At 39.5% G+C, this 23,092-nt stretch overlaps 2 protein-coding genes across 2 annotated transcripts in view; one reads left to right on the top strand and one right to left on the bottom strand.

The window, feature by feature from the left end:
* Positions 1-23,092, bottom strand: part of MCPH1 (microcephalin 1) — a 125,742-nt gene that overhangs the window by 23,013 nt on the left and 79,637 nt on the right. The window lies entirely within an intron of this gene.
* The window catches only part of ANGPT2 (angiopoietin 2), a 48,704-nt gene continuing 43,924 nt past the window's right edge, over positions 18,313-23,092 (top strand). Inside the window, exon 1 of the mRNA XM_044422180.1 lies at positions 18,313-18,924. Coding sequence (XP_044278115.1) covers positions 18,625-18,924 — 300 coding nt within the window. The 5' untranslated portion in view covers positions 18,313-18,624. The remainder of the gene's footprint in view (positions 18,925-23,092) is intronic.

Below are 23,092 nucleotides of genomic sequence, written 5' to 3'. Positions count from 1 at the left end.
TATAGCTCAGAAGGGACTAAGCTCCATAAAACAGTTATTATGAATCAGACTCTGCAAACAGACCTTAAAAACATCACCAGATATCCGGGGGCAATGGGCTGCCCGTTTGGCCTGGTGTTATGGATGGCAGGTCAGACAATGGTAAGTGGGGCCAGAGCCACTGCTAGGAAGCACCAACTAATTCTGGTTTTGTCCCTGTTCTCCTCCCTTATAATGGTGCTATGAACACTTAAGCATTGCAGCATCTAACATCTAGCTCACAGTTTCCTTCCTCGGTTCAGTAGGTTTCCATGCAAATGTTTTCTGCAGAAGTGGCAAGGGGTTAAAATGTGTATTGATTTTCCTCTTACCTTGCTTGGATAGGAAGGAGGAAGGCTCAAATCCAGACCTGCCTCAGGGAGAAGGCTTTTCCAGGGAAGAATGGGTACAGGGCTTGGGGACCCAGAAACAGGCTTCCAGCAAGATCCTAGGGCAGCCTCTTGGCAAAGCATGGCCACTTGCTCCTACTGCTGATCTTCACCATTGAGGCCTTAGCCACTTTCAACTCAGCTTTCTCTTAGTCCGTCTAAAGCACCACACAATGCAACCAGCAGCTCTTTTTGTTTGAGTCTCTAAAGCCTGTCAATTGTCATTTCCTTAACTGTCCTTTCCCAACAGATTTTTTCCACCTTTTTTCAATTAAATTGAACTGAACCAGGCTTCGTCTTATAATACTCAAAGCAATGGTCTCTTCTCTTCTCTTCTCTTCTCTTCTCTTCTCTTCTCTTCTCTTCTCTTCCTTTTTTGGCCTTCAAACTGTCACTTAGCAACTACTGTGCAGGCTTTTGACAGTAGCAAAACAAGATCTCAGGCCTACTCAGATACACTGTAGACTCACTGAAGCCACCAAAGTAAACATTATATAACAGTTATATACAGGCTTAGGGTCACAAGGACATTGGGCTATTCTGATTTTGGCCACTATAAACCGAGATGATGATGCATATGGGGTGCAAGGAAGAATCAACCAGCTGGACACCTATTAATATATTGATGGAGTAACAGTAAAGCTCAAGAAGAGTGAAGCACAAAAGCAGATGCCTGCCAGGAAGGGCTTATAAGCTAAAACTTCACATTGCAGAAACAGGGAGGAGAAAGAAATGCTGATTTGGGTTCATCAGAATTCAGTAAGCTCAGGGCAAATATACCAAGTTTAGTGGGTTCTCCACACTGCCAAAATATCTTAGATGCTTCTATTTTAAGATCCAGGCTAGAAAATGCAAGAGCTCAGTTGATAATGCATTAGACAAAAGATAAACTGACTGGCTGAGATGGAGCGTCTACCCGATAAGAGCTCCATACACTGCAAAAGTACAATACAGCAACAGATATCAACATCCACATCAACATTCTCTATGTTCTGCTTGCATTATTAATGGGTGAATATATGACTGCCCTCCTTTTGCGAGGGAAACAGATGTCAGGAACTCATTGCTCTAATGCTACCATGAGTGTAGTTTTAGCTCTAGAACTGTTTATTCCTTTACACAATTTCTCACTTCCTTTTCATTCTGTCAGTTTTTCATAAATTGTGTGACTCCAAAGTTGAGGTAACATGTATTTATATCTATTGATTCATGAATACCAGCTTGAGCTAGGAGGAGGGAACAAGAGTATCTGGGAGAGAAAATTAGTGGTAAAAACCCATATTTTTAATGTGTCTTTGCTTAAAAAAAACTCAACTTTTTTTTCTCTGAGACATTTCTAACTAAGATGAAGTAAAAACAAAATTTGTAGTGTTGGGTCATTATTAACAGTATAGTGTCTAACAAGTGATGAGAGTTACTACCTGGTATATGTTTAGGATTGCAGCCTGCATGGTCAGAATGAAGATATTCATCAGGTAACTGATGCATACAGCCTATTTAAAAGCATTATTTTCTGTTATAAGAGCTATAGGACATTTTATTTATTTATTTATTTATTAAAACATTTTTATGCCGCCCCATTCGCCGAAGCCTCGGGGCGGCTTACAACATGTGCAATGGGAAAACCCTGTGAACATATAAAGGGATTATTTAATCTTACACTAGTCCTTTTATGCAAATCTTGTATCATACCTAATGCCTCAAACTTCATGGGGTGGAAGGATGGGGGCAAATAAGAATGTAATTCTAGTATCTACCTTTAAAAGGTAATATAAACTCTGTAATACCTCCATATCTATAAGCCCCGTCTGGTATCAAGAGCTAAATATCAGTTAAAGGATAGGAAAACATGGACAGAAGAAACACTTGTATGATCTCTACCTGTCTTTTTTGTTGAGGAAGAAACTAAGTAGCTTTTATTTTCTGAAAAGTTTGCAGAACCAAGCAGTTAAGCATTTTAAAGCCCCATTGATTTCAACAGCAGAACTAAACACATGGCTCAGCCCTCTACTGAAATCACTGGGACTCCTAGAAGTGCATGATCTTGGCTGGATTGATCTCAGAAAGCACTGTATACATTTTGTTGTGTTCCGCAAGTACATTCTTCAGTTTGTGCTCAATCTAAGGTATGGACTAAAGCTTTACACTGAATTAACTTTACATTAATTTAGCAATAATTCCTAATCTTATGGGAGGAGGAAATTCAGGGCTGGATTATATAGTGTTGCTTACCATTTTTCTTCATAGTCTTCATTTGATTCTATGTGTCTTGATTTGTTTGAGACAGTGTAGTAGATATTTTGAGTCTCTTTCTTCATAGTATAAAACATTACTTTTCCTAAGCATCTTATGCTGTAATCTTACATGCATTTACCTGGGAGTAAATTCAATTTAACTGGGTTAAAGGTCAGCAATAAAGCCTAGAAATAAGTTCAAATCAGCGCAGTCTCTCTTAATAAGAAAATAAAAGGCTTTTGATAAGCCCAAGGGATGCATTTAGTGAGATAATCTTTGAGAGGGCATCTAAAACACGCAGGAAGAACAAAGTCTTAATTTATCAGATCTGAACAACTGGTGCAGCTAAAGAACACGGACTAGTAAACTTTGAGATTATATTTTAAGTTCTGGAAAATGGGAGTGGTATGTGTGGAGACCAGCAATAAAGCCCTATGAAAGAGAAAAAAGCTACTACTTCAGTCTTGCAACACTCTTGGGAAAATGAGATGCAATGGGATATAGAGCAAGTGGGTAAGGCACACCCCAGCAATAGAGACAATCTGCAGACTATGTGGTGAGAATAGTAACACAGAAACATTCTGAATGTTTACACAGATGAGCCATCATGCTCGGTGGGGGATTATAAAGAGGTTCTATATTTTGATGCATATAGACTGGCCCTTGGTGTCTTGCAAAATAAGCACACTGCTGGAAAACCTGAATAGACCAAATCTCACCTGTTTGCTTCTCAATACTGTCACAAGAGCTTCAGCTATGGGGACGGGGGGGGGGGGGGGGAATAGAAATTAAGTAAATAACAATACGCATCCAAAACTTAAGCTCTTTTGTACAATGGTTTGTCCAGTTAGAACTGACTACTTCCTGTATGATTCAAGGAGAAGATTAGAGTTAAGCTGGGTCCAGTTACTAGGCTCTTTTGTGGTTTGGACCAGGGATAGCAGAAGTAGCTGGGTATCACACTATTGGATAAAATAGCATTCAAGCTCTGCTAAAGTGCTAGTTTTACTGAACTTGGATTTCCATAAAAATGAGTTTGCACTCACTTCCTGCCTCTCTAACCTTATTCAAGCAGGAGGCTGAGGCTGCTCTCTCAGACCATTCTCTCTGAAAGAATGTGCTTCATTCAGCACAGGATGGAGCATTTATATTAGCTGCCTTTTGTACCAAGTTTAGTATTTTTACTGTAATTGTTTTCCAATGTTTCATCTGTTTTAAATGGTACAAATTAAAAGCTTATGTGGTTTTTCATTAGCTATTTGCGGTTTTTATGGATTGTTATGAATTGCCCAGAAAGCTTTGGCTATTGAAATAACTAAGCAAATGAATAACAACACTCGGAAATCCCAGATTTTAAGATAAGTTGCATGTAACTACAGTTAGCAGAATTGGATTAATTTTGCTATGTGTCGGGGGTGGGGGTGGGGGGGTTGGCTTTCTCTTGTAATTCATATTATCTCCAATTGGATTGTTGGAAGCCGTCCCGAGGCTTATGCGAATGGGACGGCATACAAAAATTCCAAATAAATAAATAAATAAATAAAATTAAGGGGCACTGTGAGAAAAGGAAGATGCTGGACGGCTGGGACTTTGCTATGCAGCATGCCCAAAAAAGAAAAGGGTAAAAAAATATAATAAAATGAATTATCCCTCTGTGAGCCGGTAGGTTTGGGAATGTGAACAAGACAGGATGGTAAACAAGGGAAGGTGTAGGTGGCAAGGAAAGCAGTAGAGGGGTTGCAAAAGGAAGAAAAGCATGGAAACCGTAGAACAGACTCCCATGGAGTAACATAGCTCACGATTGGCCCCTAAAGCATCTGGTAAGATTGAATGCCTGAATTATCTCACCTGTCTGCCTGTCTTTTATTACTGGTTTAAATCAGCTGAGCCTTTTCAGATGCACATTTACAGTTAGAAAGGTGGGTTCAACCATTAAGTAATGTATTCATGTGCTTCCTAGACCAGCCAAAACAAGATTCAGTCTCCACTTGGGGACTGGCTACTACTGAACTAGATTCTCTTAAAGGTAAGTGTTCACCCTCAGACCATTCTCTTTGCAATGTGCTCTGGAATAAGCTATACAAGAGGAGTGTATTCTCTCGTGCATTGTTTCACATTTCCTGCCAAAAGTTCAGTGGATGTTTTTCTTGTGCAAGGGAAAAAGGGAAAGGAATTTTTAATGGTTTGGTGGCTTGGTGAAAACACAGCATAGTTCTCCATTTTTAATAAAGCCTTACATCTCACCATCAGTGGACAAGTGGGGGCAGCAATACCACTTAAGTTCTACTGGAATTAAAAAAATCAGCTGAAATAAATGGAAATAACTCTCAATGGATTATGTTCAGCTGCATTTAGGAAAGTCTATTACTTCCAATATTATGCTATCAGCCCCCTTAGAACCAACAATCTCTCAGACATGCCTATCTGCCCATCAAACAGAGGCTATGCGGCTGGAAGTCAGAAGATAATGCCAGTGGGATCCAGACATCTCTTTTGAAGGAGTTAAGTAATATACTGTGTAAATGTATATACATAAACTGCCTGAGGAAGGGAAATCATTATTTTCCCAGGAAGGAAAATTTCCTGAAGCACATCTGGTAAAGTGTATCATTTGCTCCTTTTATAAGGTGAGTTATGTTGAAGGCATGCTTTTTTATATATAAAGGGGAAGACCTAATTTGTACTTTAAATATACCAAGCGAGTATTTGCTGTTTTATGTCTAAAACTATATAATCAATCAAAAACAAATCACAGCACAATTACAACTGTTCCATTTGAAGAATAAGCTGAACATGAAGATGGCAAGAGAGATCGGATGGCAAACTAAAAAGAAGTATAGGATGATAGGATTAATATGAAGCACTTGAGGTTTTAAAACGCTAACTGCTTAGACTTTGTTTTGCTGCATTTGTGAGGCTATGAGGCAAAAGACGACAGCTGCAGGACTGGGAAGACCCCAGGCAGAAAACATGTCAAAAATGTATGCAGCTATTTTATTTCTTTTGATTTCTATACCGATTTGTCTCATGGACTCAGGGTGGCCTTACAGCATGTAGGGCAGCCAGATGTCATCCTTTCAGAGGACTGACCTGTATTTTGAAGGGCTGTCTTCTCGTTAACTGGTTACAGCCTTCCATGCTATGGTGAGATGAATTTTATTTCTATTAAATTATAATAATTTCTGAACATGCTCCTGTACATGAAATTAGCATATGGACATAGTATTCAGTTGACATTCCATTTGTCCTCTTTTTTGGCAGTGCGTATGATTCTTTTTGACACAAACACTCAAAGAGAAACAGTTTGAAGGAAATAAATAGCTAAATTTTATTTTTTTATTAAGAATATTTTTCTTGCCTTTCTTCTAGACAATAGCTTTCTGAGTTGTTTACAATCAGAGAAAACACTTCTGAAAACCCATTTATAACTGAAAGTGCTGTGCTGTAGCTCCTGCTCCTGAGATGTTTTACATGTAACATGGGAAAATAATCCATATACAGTACAAGTATCACTTGTATTAGTTTGTTGCATTAAAAAATCAATATTTTGCACATCAACAGAAATCAGCATTCCTGGTTGCATAATATTAATTTATTTTGTGAGCTTTCATAAACAAGATGTGCTGGAAATAATTGATTAGTGTGGTAGATCTTTATGCACATCATAGTTTTGCCATTTTTGTTGAGAGTCAGGTTTTCTTCCCTCACACATTCAAAACCACAGATGACTCCTCCTCCTCCTCCTCCTCCACAAACATTCTTTATTGACCAAAGCATTTTCAGAAGGACAAACACCCAGAATGAATCTCTGAGTATTTTAATAGGGTAGGCTAGACATGCACATGGTAGGCATGTCATAAGCGGAGCTGGCTAGAGCCGGGAGTCAGACTAGATGGCTCGGCAGGCCCCTTCTGACTCGCTCTGTTTCTGTGTTTCTATGTATACTAGATTGTTGAACCCAATCTATTATTCACCTCCAAGAACTTTCCTTATGAGCATGCCTGGGCCCCATCCCTTTGGGAGGGTCCTTTTAGAAATGAGCACACCTTCTCTCTGCATGTCGATCCTCTAATAGGACCACCTTCCTCTGTTGATATTACATCACGAGGTTTAGGGCTGTACCTCCTCTGAGAAACTCTGTCTCTGAGAATCTCCCCTGTTCCAAGCCCCCTCCCGATAACTGTACACCTTGGTTATTCTCACAAGCTGCCTGAGCACCTGGGGAGCCTTTTGGCTGCTGGGCTGTATAAAAATGAAATAAATAAATATGTGTGGTTCTGTTATCCAGCACATTCAGAAAAGTTTGCACAAAAGATGTAGGTAGCCATGTCCTAACCTGGTCATTTAGGGGGAAAAATCCAAAAATCACCAAAAGGCAATACCTTTATTAGGTGCAATGTCTTTTTACTGTCACCAATAGTGAGCAAGCACTCTAGTTCTCTAAGTTTTTCTGTAGGCTGAATGTTAACAAAACAGCAGGGGTAAGAGTTAATACTTGTGTGACTGGCATGTACAGAAACCAGAATAATGCCTATGTAATACATGAATGACTATGCAAGTTTATCAATAGTTTGGGAGATTAACTCATAGGAGACCTCAGGAAAATCTCAAACAGTAATGTGAGGGAAGGAGGACATTCCAGAACTTGGAAACTCTCTTTCTTGGCCTCATGTCAGCATGCTGTGGTAGAACTAGTATGGGAGATTCCAACCATTTGTTATCAGACATCTAATGATGACATCAGTGAGAAAGGACACCAAGAGCAGAAATCTAATGTGTATTTGGCCTGACGTGTTCACACACAATCACCATTCACCACACAAGTCAACATACTTGACCAAGAAAAACAAGACAGGCTATGCTAGGTTAGCCAGCAGACTTCTATGCTGCTCTTTGGGAGAAGAATTCTGAACATTCCTAAAGAGGCTAGGACAATTTCTCAGTACTGTAGCCAGATTACTAGGTGTCCAGTACGGAAAGATACATAGTTAGCACTGTCATGTTTTCTAGGTACTTCTAACAGGTTTGCCAGCTGGGGTCCTGGGAACACAGCCTGAGACCTGCATGCAAAACACATGCGTTTTCACTGAGGAATAGTCCTGCTTTATTAAACTCGATCACTTTCAACGGAATTCTCTTAATCTCCTGCCAGAGCTACATGTAACTTTAATACTTGACTGCAGGACAGGGGCTAAAAAAAACTCTGTGCAGAGAGAAGCATGACCTGACAGTTCTGAGTAACTCCTACAAAATAAAAAATAGGATTGCACTGGGGTATGTAGAAGAGTGTAGCTATATACTGAAATGTACCTGTGAAAAAATCAGTTCTTTTAAAAGAAGGATATGTATTTGCATGGTAGTTTAGCCAAATTAATAATGACTGGTGAAAAGAAGTTGCTTCTAAAATACACTTTCCTGTGAGCTTGTCACTTTAGCCCCTAACTGTTGCCTATAGAGAGATGACATGTCTGAAGTGTGTAAATACAGTGATTACAAGGACTATGCTAAACTCAGTGCACTATTGAAAGTGAAAAGCATCCTGTTCATGCATTCAGGTGAACCTGTGTGGGCTTAAGAGTGGAAAAGGTGTGTGTGTGCACACAAGCCTTGGCTCCAATATACCAGCTCCATTTCCAACCTTTGCTTGTTCCGTGTGAAGGTCTGAAGGGGGATTCTAAGTGCATCCAGCTGAATGTACTTAGCATCTTCTCCATGACTGCTTAACGTCTTCCCTTGTATTATCAGGGCACCCAGTTTTGAGGAGTGTTTTGAGTTCTTGTTCAGATTTTCACACTAAATGTGAGTATGAAGTCAGAAGTGGATTCTGCATATAGTGAGCTGTGAGGTCCAGACTTTTATGTGCCCCCAACCTCCCCGCATTCTAAGCCCACCCATGTTCACAAAAATGCCTGAACAAGGCTATTTTCTTTGCAGGATGGTTTCTGATGTCCCATTGGCTCAGACAGTTCCCATGAAGCCAGAGCCTCATCAGTTATAATTATTTTTTCTAGACATCCCATACCTTCCACTTGTATAATAGTCATTGGAAATCTCTTGACCTTCCACAACATGTTCTTCCAAACGCAGTTTCTAAAAATGTGTGATATATAAGAAGGCACACAATGGAAAATCAACCAGTTTGATTATAGCTTTCCATGGACAATGCCTAATGGGGCGGAGGACCCTCATACAGCCTAACGCCATCACATCCTCCAATATTTGACAGATGTGTTTCTGCCTGAGTGAATAGGTTCTAGGAATGGAATCTGTTGGCCCAAAAGCAAGGGCTGATGGAGAACGCTGAGCCAACATACCCCATATTCAAGTATGTTACAATGAAAAATCAAGAAGGTTTAAGAAAGCAGATGGATCTGCATAGGCTTCAGCTAAAATGTTTAACACCAGCCTGTCATGTACATATAATATCATGAATCATGAAAGAATTTCTTTGGAGAATTATGTCTTAGCATGTTGTTCAAACTTGGGATGCTGTTGTTAGGATGGCTTATAAGGCACACTGAAAAGTCATTGTTTATAGTCTTTGCAGAACCCTCCATGGTTTGTCCCGGTGTCCAAACCTGGCCAGACCAGCACAATCCTTGCACTGCTCTGGTCAAATGAGTCTAGTGATAGCTGCCCACAAAGTGCTCAGTGGAACTAAGAAGTGGCTGCCATTGGTTCTCTGCCACTGTGTGCATCCCCAGTAAGCCCTGCTTTGGGAGAGGGCACATGGTGGCACTGTTGCTAGCACTCAGTGGATGCTGGCTTGTTCCTCTCCATGTCGCTTGCCGCTTGGGCACTCTTGAGCAGCTGTCATACCAACTCTGCTGTCCTTGGTACTCCTGTGCAGCACCTCCTCGGATACTGATAGGGAAACTGAGGGGGGAGAGGCTTCAGGATTTCTACTGACCCTGATGGTTTGTCAAGAAGAGTGTGGGGGCGGGCTACTTTAAGCTCAGGTGGGCAGGTGCCATGTGAGCCTGCCCAGTGGCTACATTTCTGAAATTATGTCATGGTCCATGCTGGACCTTTTCTACCGTGATTCAGTACAGCCCCACCTCTGGCTCTTGCAGTTTTTATTTAACATAATAAAAGCCCAAAGAAGAATCTGGCTCTCCCTAGTTTCACTGAAGAGGTCACATGCTCTGTCCTGGTGAAGACTGCAGGCCTGCAACTCACTAATGGAAAAATTTATTTCTTCTTATCTAAAGAATTATTTATGAATGGGCTTTTTTGCCCAAAATGTTTGGTTTGCTCTGACATGGCTTCTGACTGATATTTCACTAGGGATGGACAATTGGTAGATAGTTACAGGGAAATATTTTCTATTCAAATTGCTAAGCATGATGTGGTTTATTTTTCCACATTGTAATAAGATTGCAGCCTTTGCCACCCCACTGACAGTGCTATGGGCCCTGGTAGGAAGGGAAGCCACATCAGCGCAGCACCAGCTCAAGACTTTTTTTGAGAGCCAGTGCATGGCAGAGTAGTTGAAGAGTTGGACTGGTGGTAGAAATGGATAGTGAGGATGCAACAATAGCGCATTTGTGCTGCAATTTGTGTACACTTTTTTCCAGATTTATCCTCCCACCCCTTGACACAATGGGACTCAGTTCTGAGTAAACAGAACAAGACTGCAAATGCACAGTATTTCTTCCTCCTATATATTAACTCCTTTTTTAAAAGCCTGTCATTCCATTGTTAGATAATGGCAGCTGGCAAACTATGCCCAGATTCCTTCCTCTTCATCTGTGTGTACCTACTCTTCTTGAAGAGTTAGGTGAACAGGAAAAGGAGAAGCCCTATTACTTGAGAAATCCCCAAGAGTTGCTCTGGATGGTATTAAAAAGAAAAGGATCAGAAGGGAAGAAGAGGAAGAGAACAGTGTGTGTGGGAGGATTGTACAAACTTTCATTAGCTTAATGAGGTGAGGTGGCTAAGGGCTTCCTTGCATTCCTTAAAACGTAAAACTTACTTAAAAGCCACGTTCCTGCTGGCAGCACAAGGAGGCACTCTGCATCCAGCCTCTCCAGCACTTCCTGGAATATGATGACATATATTCCAAGCCTCCTTTTTGTATAATCTATTGCGGGAAGTTATATGGAAGAAGTTAAATGTGGAGGGGCTAATTAATTACTTTTCTGTGCTGAAGCCAATGAGCCGCTGCAGTAAAATTTTACCCGAGGCAGTAAAATCAGATGCTTGCAAACTACCAGGGAACTTTCCCTGTCCTTTCCCCTTCCTCCTCCAATTTTCATTGCAAGCAAACTCCTCACAGTAGGCATGCAAGCATCAGACAGCAGTCTATAATAAAACATATCTAATTTACATGTAACAATGGTTGCACATGGGGCGTTAAGGAGAAAAGCAAACACAAACACAAATATGTTAGAACAACACTTTGGGCTCGCTCCATTGTTTGCCCAAGCAATGTGAAAATAATAATGGGCTTGTGTTACCATGATCTGGTGGTCTCCAGTCTATAGTCCTTATATACCTCCTTCCTAGCTTGCTATGATTCCATATTGCATTTAATTTTAGATACAACAGATATGTATAAGAAGATGGGAAGAGTAGAATGCTATGAAAGAAAAAATCAATAAGCAGACTGTAGAAGAAAAGGCAGCTGTTAAGGCAGCTGCTTTCATGCTGCACTTCCTACAGGTCTGCTAAAGGATACGTTTGCTGGTCAATGGTGAGCTCAGAGGGGAAACGTAGACTGACATTAAGGGAGATGATGTCATCGGGACAACGCAAAAGAAATGAGATGCTGCTTAGACTAGTTGGAGCATGTGCTCTTGAGTTTTTCTTGAACAATGCCCATGAAAGTAGGCATATGTCCAGAACTTTTCTATTTAGAAATAAGTTTCTTTTCCAGGATCAACAAACTATAACTAGAAAATCCATATATTTTACCGAAAAATCCCCAAATTCCTTTCACTAAAATCAGTTTTCTCTTCTTGTCTTCCTTTGGCAAACTGTATTTGCTTATTCTCCCCCACTATACACTTAAAATTCCCACGAGTCCACTTTCATTACCATGGGGAAGTCCTGAAATATAGTATGATAAGTACATCTGAGACTGTACCTTTTAGAGAGCAGAGTGGCTTTCCTCTGTCACCAGAGCGCAATCTCCAACAACTCTAAACATATACAATGAAAGAATAGGTTGCCTCAAATGGCACGCTTAACAGAGCATGTTTCATATGAAAAAGACTGAACCAAAACTATCCATGCACAAAAATCCAGTGTACTCCTGGGCTGGGTTCACATGTCACACAAGCAAACACAGGTGGTTTCTGTGGTGCACATTTTTTGCCTGAATGTGCCTGACAGATGTTTAAGTGGTTTCCACACTAATTTGATTTCTGCTCTCCTTGCCCAGTGCTCCTGCTGTTGGCATGTATCCCATCTGCAACTATACCTGAAATTCAATCCCACAATGAATGGCTTGAGTGGATCCTATAGTGGCGACTGCTTTTTCCAGAAAACGCTGTGGAAACTACAATACTAGGTTCAGACAATCAGAGAAACCATGGTGAAGCATGGAAACCACAGAACAGACCATTATTTGATATCGTGATTTCAAAAGACAAAACTTACCATGCTAAAATATCATGATAGGGTTCAGACAACCACTTTGCACAAGAAACCACTGATGCTCGTTGTATTCGGTGAGCCTATCCCATGTCTCCTTTCCCCACTTCCCTCATTGCAGCAGCTAAAAATATCCCTTAATTAAAAAAAGACAACTAGCAGTAATGGAAAAAAATGAAGAAAATAAAGTTCATCCTGCCTTTCATCCCCATCAGCTTAACAACTTTCAAGACCGTCCTCTAATAGTAAAAGCCTGCACGTAACACAATGCTTTTAGAGGGGGAAAGGGTCAGAGGGTAAAACGCAGCAAAGGCGTTTTAATGAATACATTTTTGTCCGTTCATTGACCTAAGATCACATAACTACATTATTTAAAAATATCGTTTTGAGCCTCACCGTACCTCATTGGGGTTTGAAAGACAGAGAGTGATGCATAACACCAACTAGGAAATTAATTTCTGATGGCTATATACTAGATTTATTTAGTTTTCTCTTTAGTAAAATGGGGAGGGGGGAGAAACATTAGGGGGATGAAAAGACAGAAACATAAGTGAATCCTAAAAATGCAGGACATTTGGAGGGTGAACAGGACTTTGCAGATACCGGGTTGTGGTCAGGAGTGTGAGAAACATAAATTCTTTTCTTTTCTTATCCTATCTCATTTAGATGGAGAGGGAAGAGGCAACTTGTTTAGAGATAATATACTTCATGCTCAGGTTTTCATTCTGTCTCTTGGGCACTCCATGATAACCTTCAGTGTTTTTTTGATTCAAGCAAGCCATTATTTGTCAGGATGTCTGAACTGGACAATTGGATTTGCACAAACAAATGAACTGGATTTGTACAAACTGTAGTTTGCATCCAAGCCACAAATGGAAACCCACTACAAATAATGGATGCTATCTCATTTGTGAGAAGCATCTTCTGCTTAATTTGGATGCCATGACATACCGTGGTTTGTGCAGATTGGAAAGTGCGGAAAGGATCTAGAACAGTGTTTTTCAACCACCAGTCCACGGACTGGCACTGGTCTGCCGGAACTCCTGCCAAAGAGGCCCTGTCGTGTACGCGCACAACAGCAACATCTTGCTCGCCAGGACTTACTATTTATTTAAAACTTTTCTAGACCATCCCTTACTGTGGTCTCAGGACGGTCTTAACAATAAGACAAAATAAAATACAAGTCAGCATCTTAGGATTTAGTGTGGGTCTAGCTGCACTCTCCTGCCAATTCCCTGCCTCTTCCTTGGCTGAGGAGGTTGGGGAAGGGAGGGGAGGGGCAGCTCAGTAGGAGCCAGCCAGGAGCCGCCCTGTGCCGGGTCCGCCACCTGTGTGGGGCCCCAAAGACCGAGTCTTTTCCTTTCTCTGCTGTGCTTTCTGTTGGGAAGGGAAATGCTGAGGTGGGGTTGGGCTGAGAGCGTTCTCTCAGCCTGTCTGTGCTGGTCTGCATGGTGTGGGGGGGTTGAGTGGGTGAGATTTCTTATATTTCATTATTTAACACTATGAACATTATTGTATTAAGTAACTTCATTTGATTTTGTATTGCTCTGCTGTTGAATTTGTATTTGCTATGAGCATAGTATTGCATTTATATTGATTTTGTATTTTGCTACTGTACATTTTTGATCAGGTGTTCTTGAAAAGAAGCAACAGCAGATTTCACAGTAGCCTTATCTGAATTAAATATCACTCTCTAAAATTTTCAGTTATATTTGATTACATTTTATGTCAATATTTTATTCTTTTATTAGCATTTTCTTACTGCTCAGTTTCTGGTTATTTTAAAGAATTTTCATTTTTTGTATTATATTTAAAAACAAATACACAAAATACTATATTATGTATATAATGCTTTTTATTTCTGCCTCAGCAGTCCTCAAAATAATTTTCCTATTTTTTCCGGTCCCCAACTATAAAAAGGTTGAAAACCACTGATCTAGAGCATACAGTGGCAGGAAGGTCTAGATGAGCAAGAAGCCCATTTGGGGAACCAGAACGGGGCCAATGTGTCTTCAGCATATTGCTCCTCTGTCCTTAAACCCCGTTCCAATATTTGGTTTTCTCCTAAAAGGTATTCTATGGGGTTTTTTTAATACCCAAAGCTATACAGTCACTTAACTTCAGTTTACTGTGACTAACAGAATAAACCGAAGGCAGCTTCTGTTTGGAAATTAAAGGCTGGCACCAAAGTGCGTGGTTCTTTTCGGCCGCTGCAGGCCAAGCATGACCTCTCTTTTATTCTGCAGTACTAAGCTTCATCCAGTTGTTGGTGAGGGTAAAATCTCTGTGGGAGCAAAAGTTAAGTGTTTTATTATGGAGCAGTGGCTTTTTTCTCCTCTCTTTTCAGTAGACACCTGTGAGAGGGGTGTAGATGTAGAGTGGGGTGTGCTTTCCCCTATATCTGATAACTGAGGTTTTGGTGAGAGGGGGATAAAAGAATAACAGGCCATTTGCTAAGGAATTGTAAAGGCTGGGCTGGGGTGTGACTGGTGCGTGGGTTTCTTTGGAGCAGGCACTTTGCCTTGGGATCCTGGATAGGGAAGATGATGCAGGGAGAGAGCCTTGGGCACAGGGGATCGCCATTAAAAGAGCACTGTGCAAAGGGAGAAACAAAGAAGGCAGGTGCACTTGTGGTTCTCCTTATCTTACACTCTGCCAAGGTCCTGGAGGTTTTGGGGAAAATTCCTGCCCTGGGGGGGGGAGTCATGGGGGGGGGTCATCATAACTGCCATGTCAGCAAAAAAAGAGAACATGACCACCCATGTTTTGATCCTGCAAATGAGAGCTGATCAGGCATGAACCTGAATTGTGAAAAGTTGGTTTCATAACCGTCTACTGAAAGCTGAATGCAGCTTGGCTGCCTGCTTCTATATTCTGCTAAACACTTTATTGTTAAAATTGTGGGCATCTGCATCTCCTTTTTGGATTCCACTGTTATGATAGATTCTGATCTTTAGTAAATGCTTGTTCTCTTGTAAAGGATGCATTTCAATGTATTAGGCTGACAATGTAGTCTGTGGACAACACCTTTAGTAAAATGAGATCAACCACATGTGTTCTTAACCCTTACCCTTCCTGGCTGATTAACAGACCCAGCAGAGGTCTGGTTAAGTGCGCACAGGCTGTGATAAATGTACTTTTGGAAGGAGGAGTCATGTCATTCAGTGAAAACTCTATGAAAGAGTCGTTCTTGGGATCCTACCATGCTAGATAATCTGCTTCTGTCAAGGTATTTAGAACATGGCGGCATGCCAGTTCAGGGCTTCTTGGATGCTTTGGAATATTTAAACCCCTTTCAGTGTAACTTCAGAACTCCTGAGTAGACTATTCCAGGAGCTAAAGTGGTGTGGGGGGCAGTGAGTGGGGGGAGACTCTTGAGTCTGTTGAATCTCTCGGTAACATTCAATAATTATTTCTATTTCTTGTTTTCATCCATTCCCAGAGAAGCTGCTGATGTCCTGGATTGATGTCAGGATGCAATAATGGTCACTAATAAATCAAGACATAATCCTTTCTAGAGAATGTAACTGAGATATATATAATTTAGAACTTAAGAGAAACTTTTGGTCTTTTTTCATTTCCTTCTTCCAAAGGGGAAAAAAATGGAAAATTAGGGGGGAAATACGTCTTGATTGCTTGCTTTGTTTGTATGTATGTGGTCTTTACAGATCCACTTTGTTGCTTTAGGACAGCATGGCCAAGGTCAGGCATGTGCTGTTGTCTGAAACTGTTGGAGGCCCCCAGGTTGAGGAAAGCTAGGAGCATAAATCATATTCTGTATCACTAGTTTTGCTCAGTAAAACATTGTTAACATTAAAAACTTGTAAAAAGTAATCCAGTTAATAAATTACTCATCTGAATAAACAATATAAAAAGGTATTAATTTTATAAGCAATGAGAGTTCTATATTACGAATTTTGAATTTCTATATTATGTCTAACATAGTCCTTGAAATATCTGACCCACCCTAGAAGCTAGAATAACCAAGAAGACCTGGAGGACAAGGAAGATTGTTGTACAGCATCTGTTCCTGTTAGTAAGGACATTTAGGAAAATTCCTAAACCTGCTCCTGTTTGTGGGGTGTGGTTTAGGTAAATCTGGTCTGAAGGAAATTCTATTGATATTTTCTTTAGCTGGGAAAGATTCAGCTTAGGAATGGTAATCAACCATATTTAAAAACTTTTAAGCAGTCTCAGCCTATTTTTGAAAGGGTGGCATTTACTCACATTTATAAATATGTTTTGTAAATTAACCTCTTTTTTTGTTCATTTTGCATGGTTGTCTGCAATGATGGTGTTCATCCCATACCAAGGCACTAGGTTTCTGAGTTTCAGAGAGAGCAAGTTTATTCTAGTGGCAATGGATAACATGCTTTCCAGCTGGTAAAAGATTTTTAGGGCTGAGGCAAGATGCTCTAGTGGTGAGGTCTACTCAAGAATGTTATTAAGAACAGGGCAGTGAGTTCTATAGAGCCAAGTCTTCAAGTTACTTAAAACAAGAACCATAGGTGGTATAACCTAGATGCTATCCTGTTGCATCTAATACAGTATTTTGCATTCATGTGGGTTTCAGATTAGAACTATATTAATTGACTGCTGTGGCATCTAACTAGAACAGGCCAGAAACACAGTGCTCTGTAGAACAAAATGCAAGCTGTCAAGAATGCACATTTCTTCTATATATTATGATAGAATGATTCAAATCAACGTTCGGAAACTGAGCATGACTTGGAGTCTCCCTAAGTGTCTATCAGTAAAAGAAGCATTTGATCAAGGTCTTAATAAGGAACGGAAGAAATAACTTACTCAGAATCTCATGGCTTCACTATTTCCAGAAATTTTGCATCTCTAGTCTTTCTCTAAAAATCATTATATTAGTTTCTTGTTTTCAACCTGTTTTAGATGGGAGAACTCCTCTTGAAAAATCAAGTCTGCAATTTGAAAGTACCTCTGGATTGGGCTCTGCACTAGGATACTCAGCTATAACCTTGGTCCAACTGAGGCTGGTACACCAACTGATATCAACAAATTGTACTCCGCTTGTAACAAGGACTGACCTGGCCAAGGTGACAAATGCATAAGCTAAACAGAGACTGAAGTTTTGCAAGATGCTCTACACGCAGTAAATTTAAAAATGTTTTGGCGATTGCCCTAAATCCAGAACATAACTGTAAGAATGCTGATAAATTCTCTCTTACAGGCCCATGTCACACCTGTACTGCAAGCGCATTGTAGTTTATACTTTGTTTCGTGGCAGAATGTAGGTGATGCCTTTTAAAGTCCAACATGGCTCAGAGACAGGCTACCTTAGGGGCTATCTTATCCCATCCAGATGGTCCACCCCCCTGAAATGATGGACCTGTCCTTTATTCTGTCTTTGTACCACTACTTAAATTGTGGAATTATTTGTCTTGTGTAACTTATATTCATATCCTTTTGAAAAGCAGCTCACAGCATTGCAAAAAACAAATTGAGTTCTGTAAAAGGAAAGAAGACGGGATATAAATATAGTAAATAAATAAATCTTGCTTAGGTCAGTATTTGTTCTATCAGATAGGCAAGCTTGCTTGCTTGTTTCCATTTCTGAATATTATTTTATGTATGATTTTAGTTGTTTTTACTGTCTTGCGTGCTGCAAAAACACCAGAAGGGCCAGTTATAAATGTTTATATAGAAGAATAAATAATTCTACATAAAACACTAATCAAACAAATAAATATGCACAGTTGGTAAGTTGACAGATGACTCAACTCAAGGGGATTGTTCCCATCTCTCTAACAGGATGCAAAAGAATGCATGTGACTGCACTTTTAAAGTCTGAAAAATAAAGGATGTATCTTCATTTTAAATAAAAATCCACAGCCACATAAGAGACGATTTTCAGAGTCTATGAGAGCTCTTAGAGACCCTTAACTGAGGAGGTGCTTAGGAAATTCACAGGGATGATCTATTTTCCCTCCCAGAGGGGTTTCCTGCAGCACACTAAATGAATAAAACAGCATGCTCTCAACAGTCGCGCTGCCTCACACAAGCCTCTCTCACCAGGAAGATAACGGATGCATGAGGAGGGAGAAGTGATTTTAGCAGCACATGTTTGAGTTCTCTTACCAACACATCTGCAGAGAGGGCAAGAATAATTTTGGACAGCAACGTATTGTATGTGCTTTACAAAGGGAAACCATGCCATCTGAAAATGGAAAAAAACGGATTTAGCAGAAGCTGAGGGAAATCTGCATGTGACAGTTTGGGACTTTTTAAGCTACGCTTGGGACACAAGGAATTGCAACTCATTCCTCAGATTCACATATGTCATTGGGGCACCAACTGCTGGAAGAGGCTATCAAGCTAATCTGAGCTCTTTTAACAGCATTCCGTCTGCTGATTTATGAAAAACAAAATGTGGCTGCCTGTTTATTTTATTTTGAGCTGCAATCTTGTTCTCGTTTCAGGATACAACTCCTTTCGGAAAAGTATAGAGACTCTAGGCAAGAAGCAGTATCAAGTACAGCATGGATTGTGTAGCTATACTTTTCTTTTGCCTGAGATGGACAATTGCAGATCTTCATCTACCCCCTACGTTTCCAATGCAGTGCAGAGGGATGCACCCTTAGATTATGATGATTCTATACAAAGGCTTCAGCTGCTCGAAAACATCCTGGAAAACAACACTCAGTGGCTAATGAAGGTAAAAAACAAAACCAAGCCTAATCTCACTTTTATTCCACATGTATGTTTGGGGTTTACAACACTATATACTTACTTGGAGATCTTCTTTTTGCAGTGGGGTAAATTGTGTAGATTACGTGATGCTATATTTAGCTCCTTTTGCAAACAACTTTGCTTCCTAGTTAATGAAAATGCATGCAGTTTATAACCATGTGAGAAATCTAGCACAAGGAAGCTTATTTCTTGAACTAGAGAACTGATTTACTGATGCTTTATTTTAAAATGTTATACTCTTGCTTTATATCGACAGCTCTCAAAGTAGCTCTTGTAATTAGCAGCTACTTTATTCCTACCCTTATTGTATTTTCAGAAACTTAGGCTGTATGTGTGTGTGTGCATGCACACTTGCAGAACTGCCATGTGTCTGTGAGGTATGCAGTGTTACATATCTTGCATCATGATCCTGGACCTATCAGTTTCAATAGTAATTACTTCCCGTTAAAGATATTTAGGTTTGCAGGCTCTATTCTGAAATCTGAAAGCAGAGTGTTATATATTTAAAAATTAGCAGGAAGCTGAAATATGAGCTGCCTGCCACATAATATTCAAACAAAATCCCTATTCTTGTCTACAGAGAGTGAAGAATCAAAGGCAACTCTAGCTTCCCACAGTGAACACATAAGGTTGGAAAAGGATACACTATCTCGCTCATAAATTACGGGTCACTCCACAAGTATATGTGTGAAAAAGTCCTTTTGTGATAGACCTAATATTCTGAATGGAATTTCAGTGACAGTATTCAGGAACAACAGGTTTGTGTGCCAAGGAGCAGTGGTACAGCTAGGCAATTCTAGACCTTGGAGTTAATGGACTTTACTGGAATCCCTCTTTAGATAACTGTATATTACTTCAGTTGGGAGGCACACAATTAGCATTTCTCTTCTGCTCTCCACCACCCTTCCATGCTTTACCACTGCTTCTAAATCCCTGCCATATTAGAGTAAGCAAACAACTCTGTGTCAGCCAAAGAAAATAAATCTTTGAGCATTTGTAGTTTTGCACTTCTGACTTGCTTAAATATTAGCACCATCATGACTAGAGAGATAACAGATTTATTTCAGAATAGGCACCATTTTGGTAGAAAGGCTGGCTGCCCAAGTATAAAATTTGCTTAAAAATGAGAAGGGGGGCTGTGGTGAGGGCCTGGGATCTCCACTTTAGTCCATGTGCCGGCACTGGCCATGTTAGCCACAATCCCCGTCACCTGCAGATTTGTGGGTACCCAGTTGTGGTTAAGACCTAGTCCTACCACTGCTGCAAAATATATGTGTAAATAACATTGTTTTCTATGTGACTTGCCTCTAGGAAAAAGTTGGATTTCAAGGGAGTGCACTTAATGAATATTTGTGCTATATCCTTTTTTGTAATATTGGACTGGAGGGTCTGACCATTTTTTAAACAGAAAAAACTAGCATGCAAGTAAGACTAATTTCTATAGCACTGAACAGTTTATTTCTGCAGATGGGTCAGTCTGATGCATGTTTATTCTGAATACAAACAAGTTAAACAAGCCTTATTTTGAGGCAGATATCATCCTAAGTAAACTACCAGAAAAAACTGAACAAAAAGACCAGTTTAATTGCCTGGTACATGACACAACATCTGAGGAAGAAACACGTGACTCAGTGCCTAAGCAGCTTTATTCAGAAGTGGTTTTCATTCAGTGGGACTCTTTCTGCAGTCAGTTTATTAAGAATCACAGTTCTAGAAGTTTCTTTTAATACACCACTATATTTATTATACAGAAGATGGCAAATATTTACAGGGCATATCACTATCAGAGAATCACAACAATGTGAAATTTAATTTTAAATTTATAATGAATGCCTGTTTGAACTTGCCAACCAAACCTTGATTAGTCACTGAGATTGTAGCCTAATATATTCTTCTCTCCTTGGACATTTGCTTCTCTTAGCATGTATAAAGGAACATATTTCTCCATATACTGTTAAAACAGCTGATGTACTATGGATATCTGAAAGTATCTTTAATAATTTAAAATTACTAAATACTATTAAATTCTAATATTTGGGATAAGGAATTGGAATAGCCATGTATTTAATGGAGCAATCCTATGCATGACTACTCAGGAGGAAGTCCCATTCAGTTGAATGAGGCTTACTTGGAAATACATGCATACAGAATTGCAGCCCAAGTTGCACTTGTTACATGCAAATGTCAACTATCACTGTTTTCATATGTCAAAAAATGGGTTTTGGCTAATTTACATTATTTTATATTTAATTGTCAAATGCTAGTGCTGACTTGTCAAACAATAAAACACCCTGAGAAGGCAATTATTTTCTCAGCAGTTGCATTCCTCAGGTAACTAGCTGTGGGATAAAATAATTGCCAGTCAATTGCCAGGTTGCTACAAAGCAGTACTATGCAATTGGAGCCAAGTAAGCAGCCTTGGGTTCCTCACTAGATGAAACAAGCTGGATATAAATGCAGTTTAAGAATAGTAGGAATAATAATGATGGTGCATTTATCAGTTTACCGACAATCCGATTAAAACTATTTCATTATTTAATAGTTTCTTTGCATGTTTTATCCATGAAGCTTTTTATCAGTTGGCATGATTTTACTCTTAGAGTATCTTTTAACATTTAAAAGCCATAGTATGCAATTCTCAGTCAGCTTCTGCATTTTCTGATGCTATCTGACCAAAGAAAGAAGTACAAGGAAAAAAAATATCTAGGGATTAACTCAGTTCTACACTATCATTTATAATACATAAGGTAAAATAACGTATAAATAATAAGCAACAATAAAACTTAAGTTAATACATAAAAACTGGTGCAAATTGATTTAAGTTATGGCAAATTAACATAGATAACATTTGATACACCCGAACATCACTCTTCAGTTGAATACCTCAGATAGTTCATATATTAAAATTAAAACATCAAAGTTTGTTTTTGGAAAATCAGGCAAGTTTATATATTTTTTCTTTTTTTAGTCAGTCTGTTAGATACTAGGTAAGGATATCAGTTTTATGCTAGAAAGTACTTATTTTTTAAGTCTGTCTGAAATAATACTATCAACATTCATTTTCCCCAGAACCAATTTTCCAGAAACATTTTGTTTATTATGTATTTCTATAGCCTCGAACAATATTATATTCCCTAAGTTCAATCATTCATCAAGAGGAAATGTTATGTTTTTGAATGGACACCAAATGGTCTGAATGGAAGAGTGATGAAACCATCGTGTGTGCCTGCCATCACAATAGGAAGTTAGAAGGTGTCAAAGTCACTTTGCATTCCGGAAACGTAACAGGGAATCAAGGCCATTCTTGCAGAAGTTCCTAGACAACCACAGTTAGCACTGATGCCTTTACTGTGAGATTACTATTATTAGCATTCATTTTCTAATATCTTTGAAACCTCTTTTCTAAAAATACTGGGACATCTGAAGTCTGAGTAAAACCAATAAATATCTCCTATAAAAAAACAGATCAGCTTAATGCAGCATATTCCAACACATGCATCCAATCACCTTCACCACACTTCTTTTTAAACCTGACAAATCCTGGAATTTTCCATTTTCATATTACTTTCCCCCAAATGTACCAAAGTAGCCAGATAAATCATATGAAATAGTAAACAAGCAGATATAATAAACAGTGGACAGATGATACAGTTTTGTTGGCAGCCATGACCAGAAGGCCGCTGTTATTTAAGTGCTCAGCTGAAATATTAATTTGATTTATAACTGTGCCACAGAAACTGCCTAACATATCAGATGGAGGGCAGACAGCTCTGATGATTGTGTAGTGACTTTACTACCCTCCTATAGTAGGTATTGTGATAAACCAGATTTATAACCCACCCGAAAAGGTCATGAAATAGCCAATGAACTACAATGTATGCATTCATTTTCTATAAGCTATCTGGGACATTATAGATGATCTGTTAGATAGAATGCATACAAAAACTGGGCTTAGGAATGGGAACATTTTTCATACATTTTCATATTAAGTTTATATCATGAACATATATAAAGACACACTAATTGATGTAGCACTGGAAATTATCCCCCTCCCCCACCCAAGCATGCACTGATATTTAGCTGAGTCTCCAGGCAGGATCCAAACTGAATTTTGTTCATTCCTGACTGCCCAA

This window comes from Varanus komodoensis, unplaced genomic scaffold (assembly GCF_004798865.1).
Source record: "Varanus komodoensis strain SLA01 unplaced genomic scaffold, ASM479886v1 scaffold12, whole genome shotgun sequence".
NCBI classification, from domain to species: Eukaryota; Metazoa; Chordata; class Lepidosauria; order Squamata; family Varanidae; genus Varanus; species Varanus komodoensis.
The sequence above is the reverse complement of the archived record's forward strand: the minus strand, read 5'-3'. Positions and strand labels throughout refer to the sequence as shown.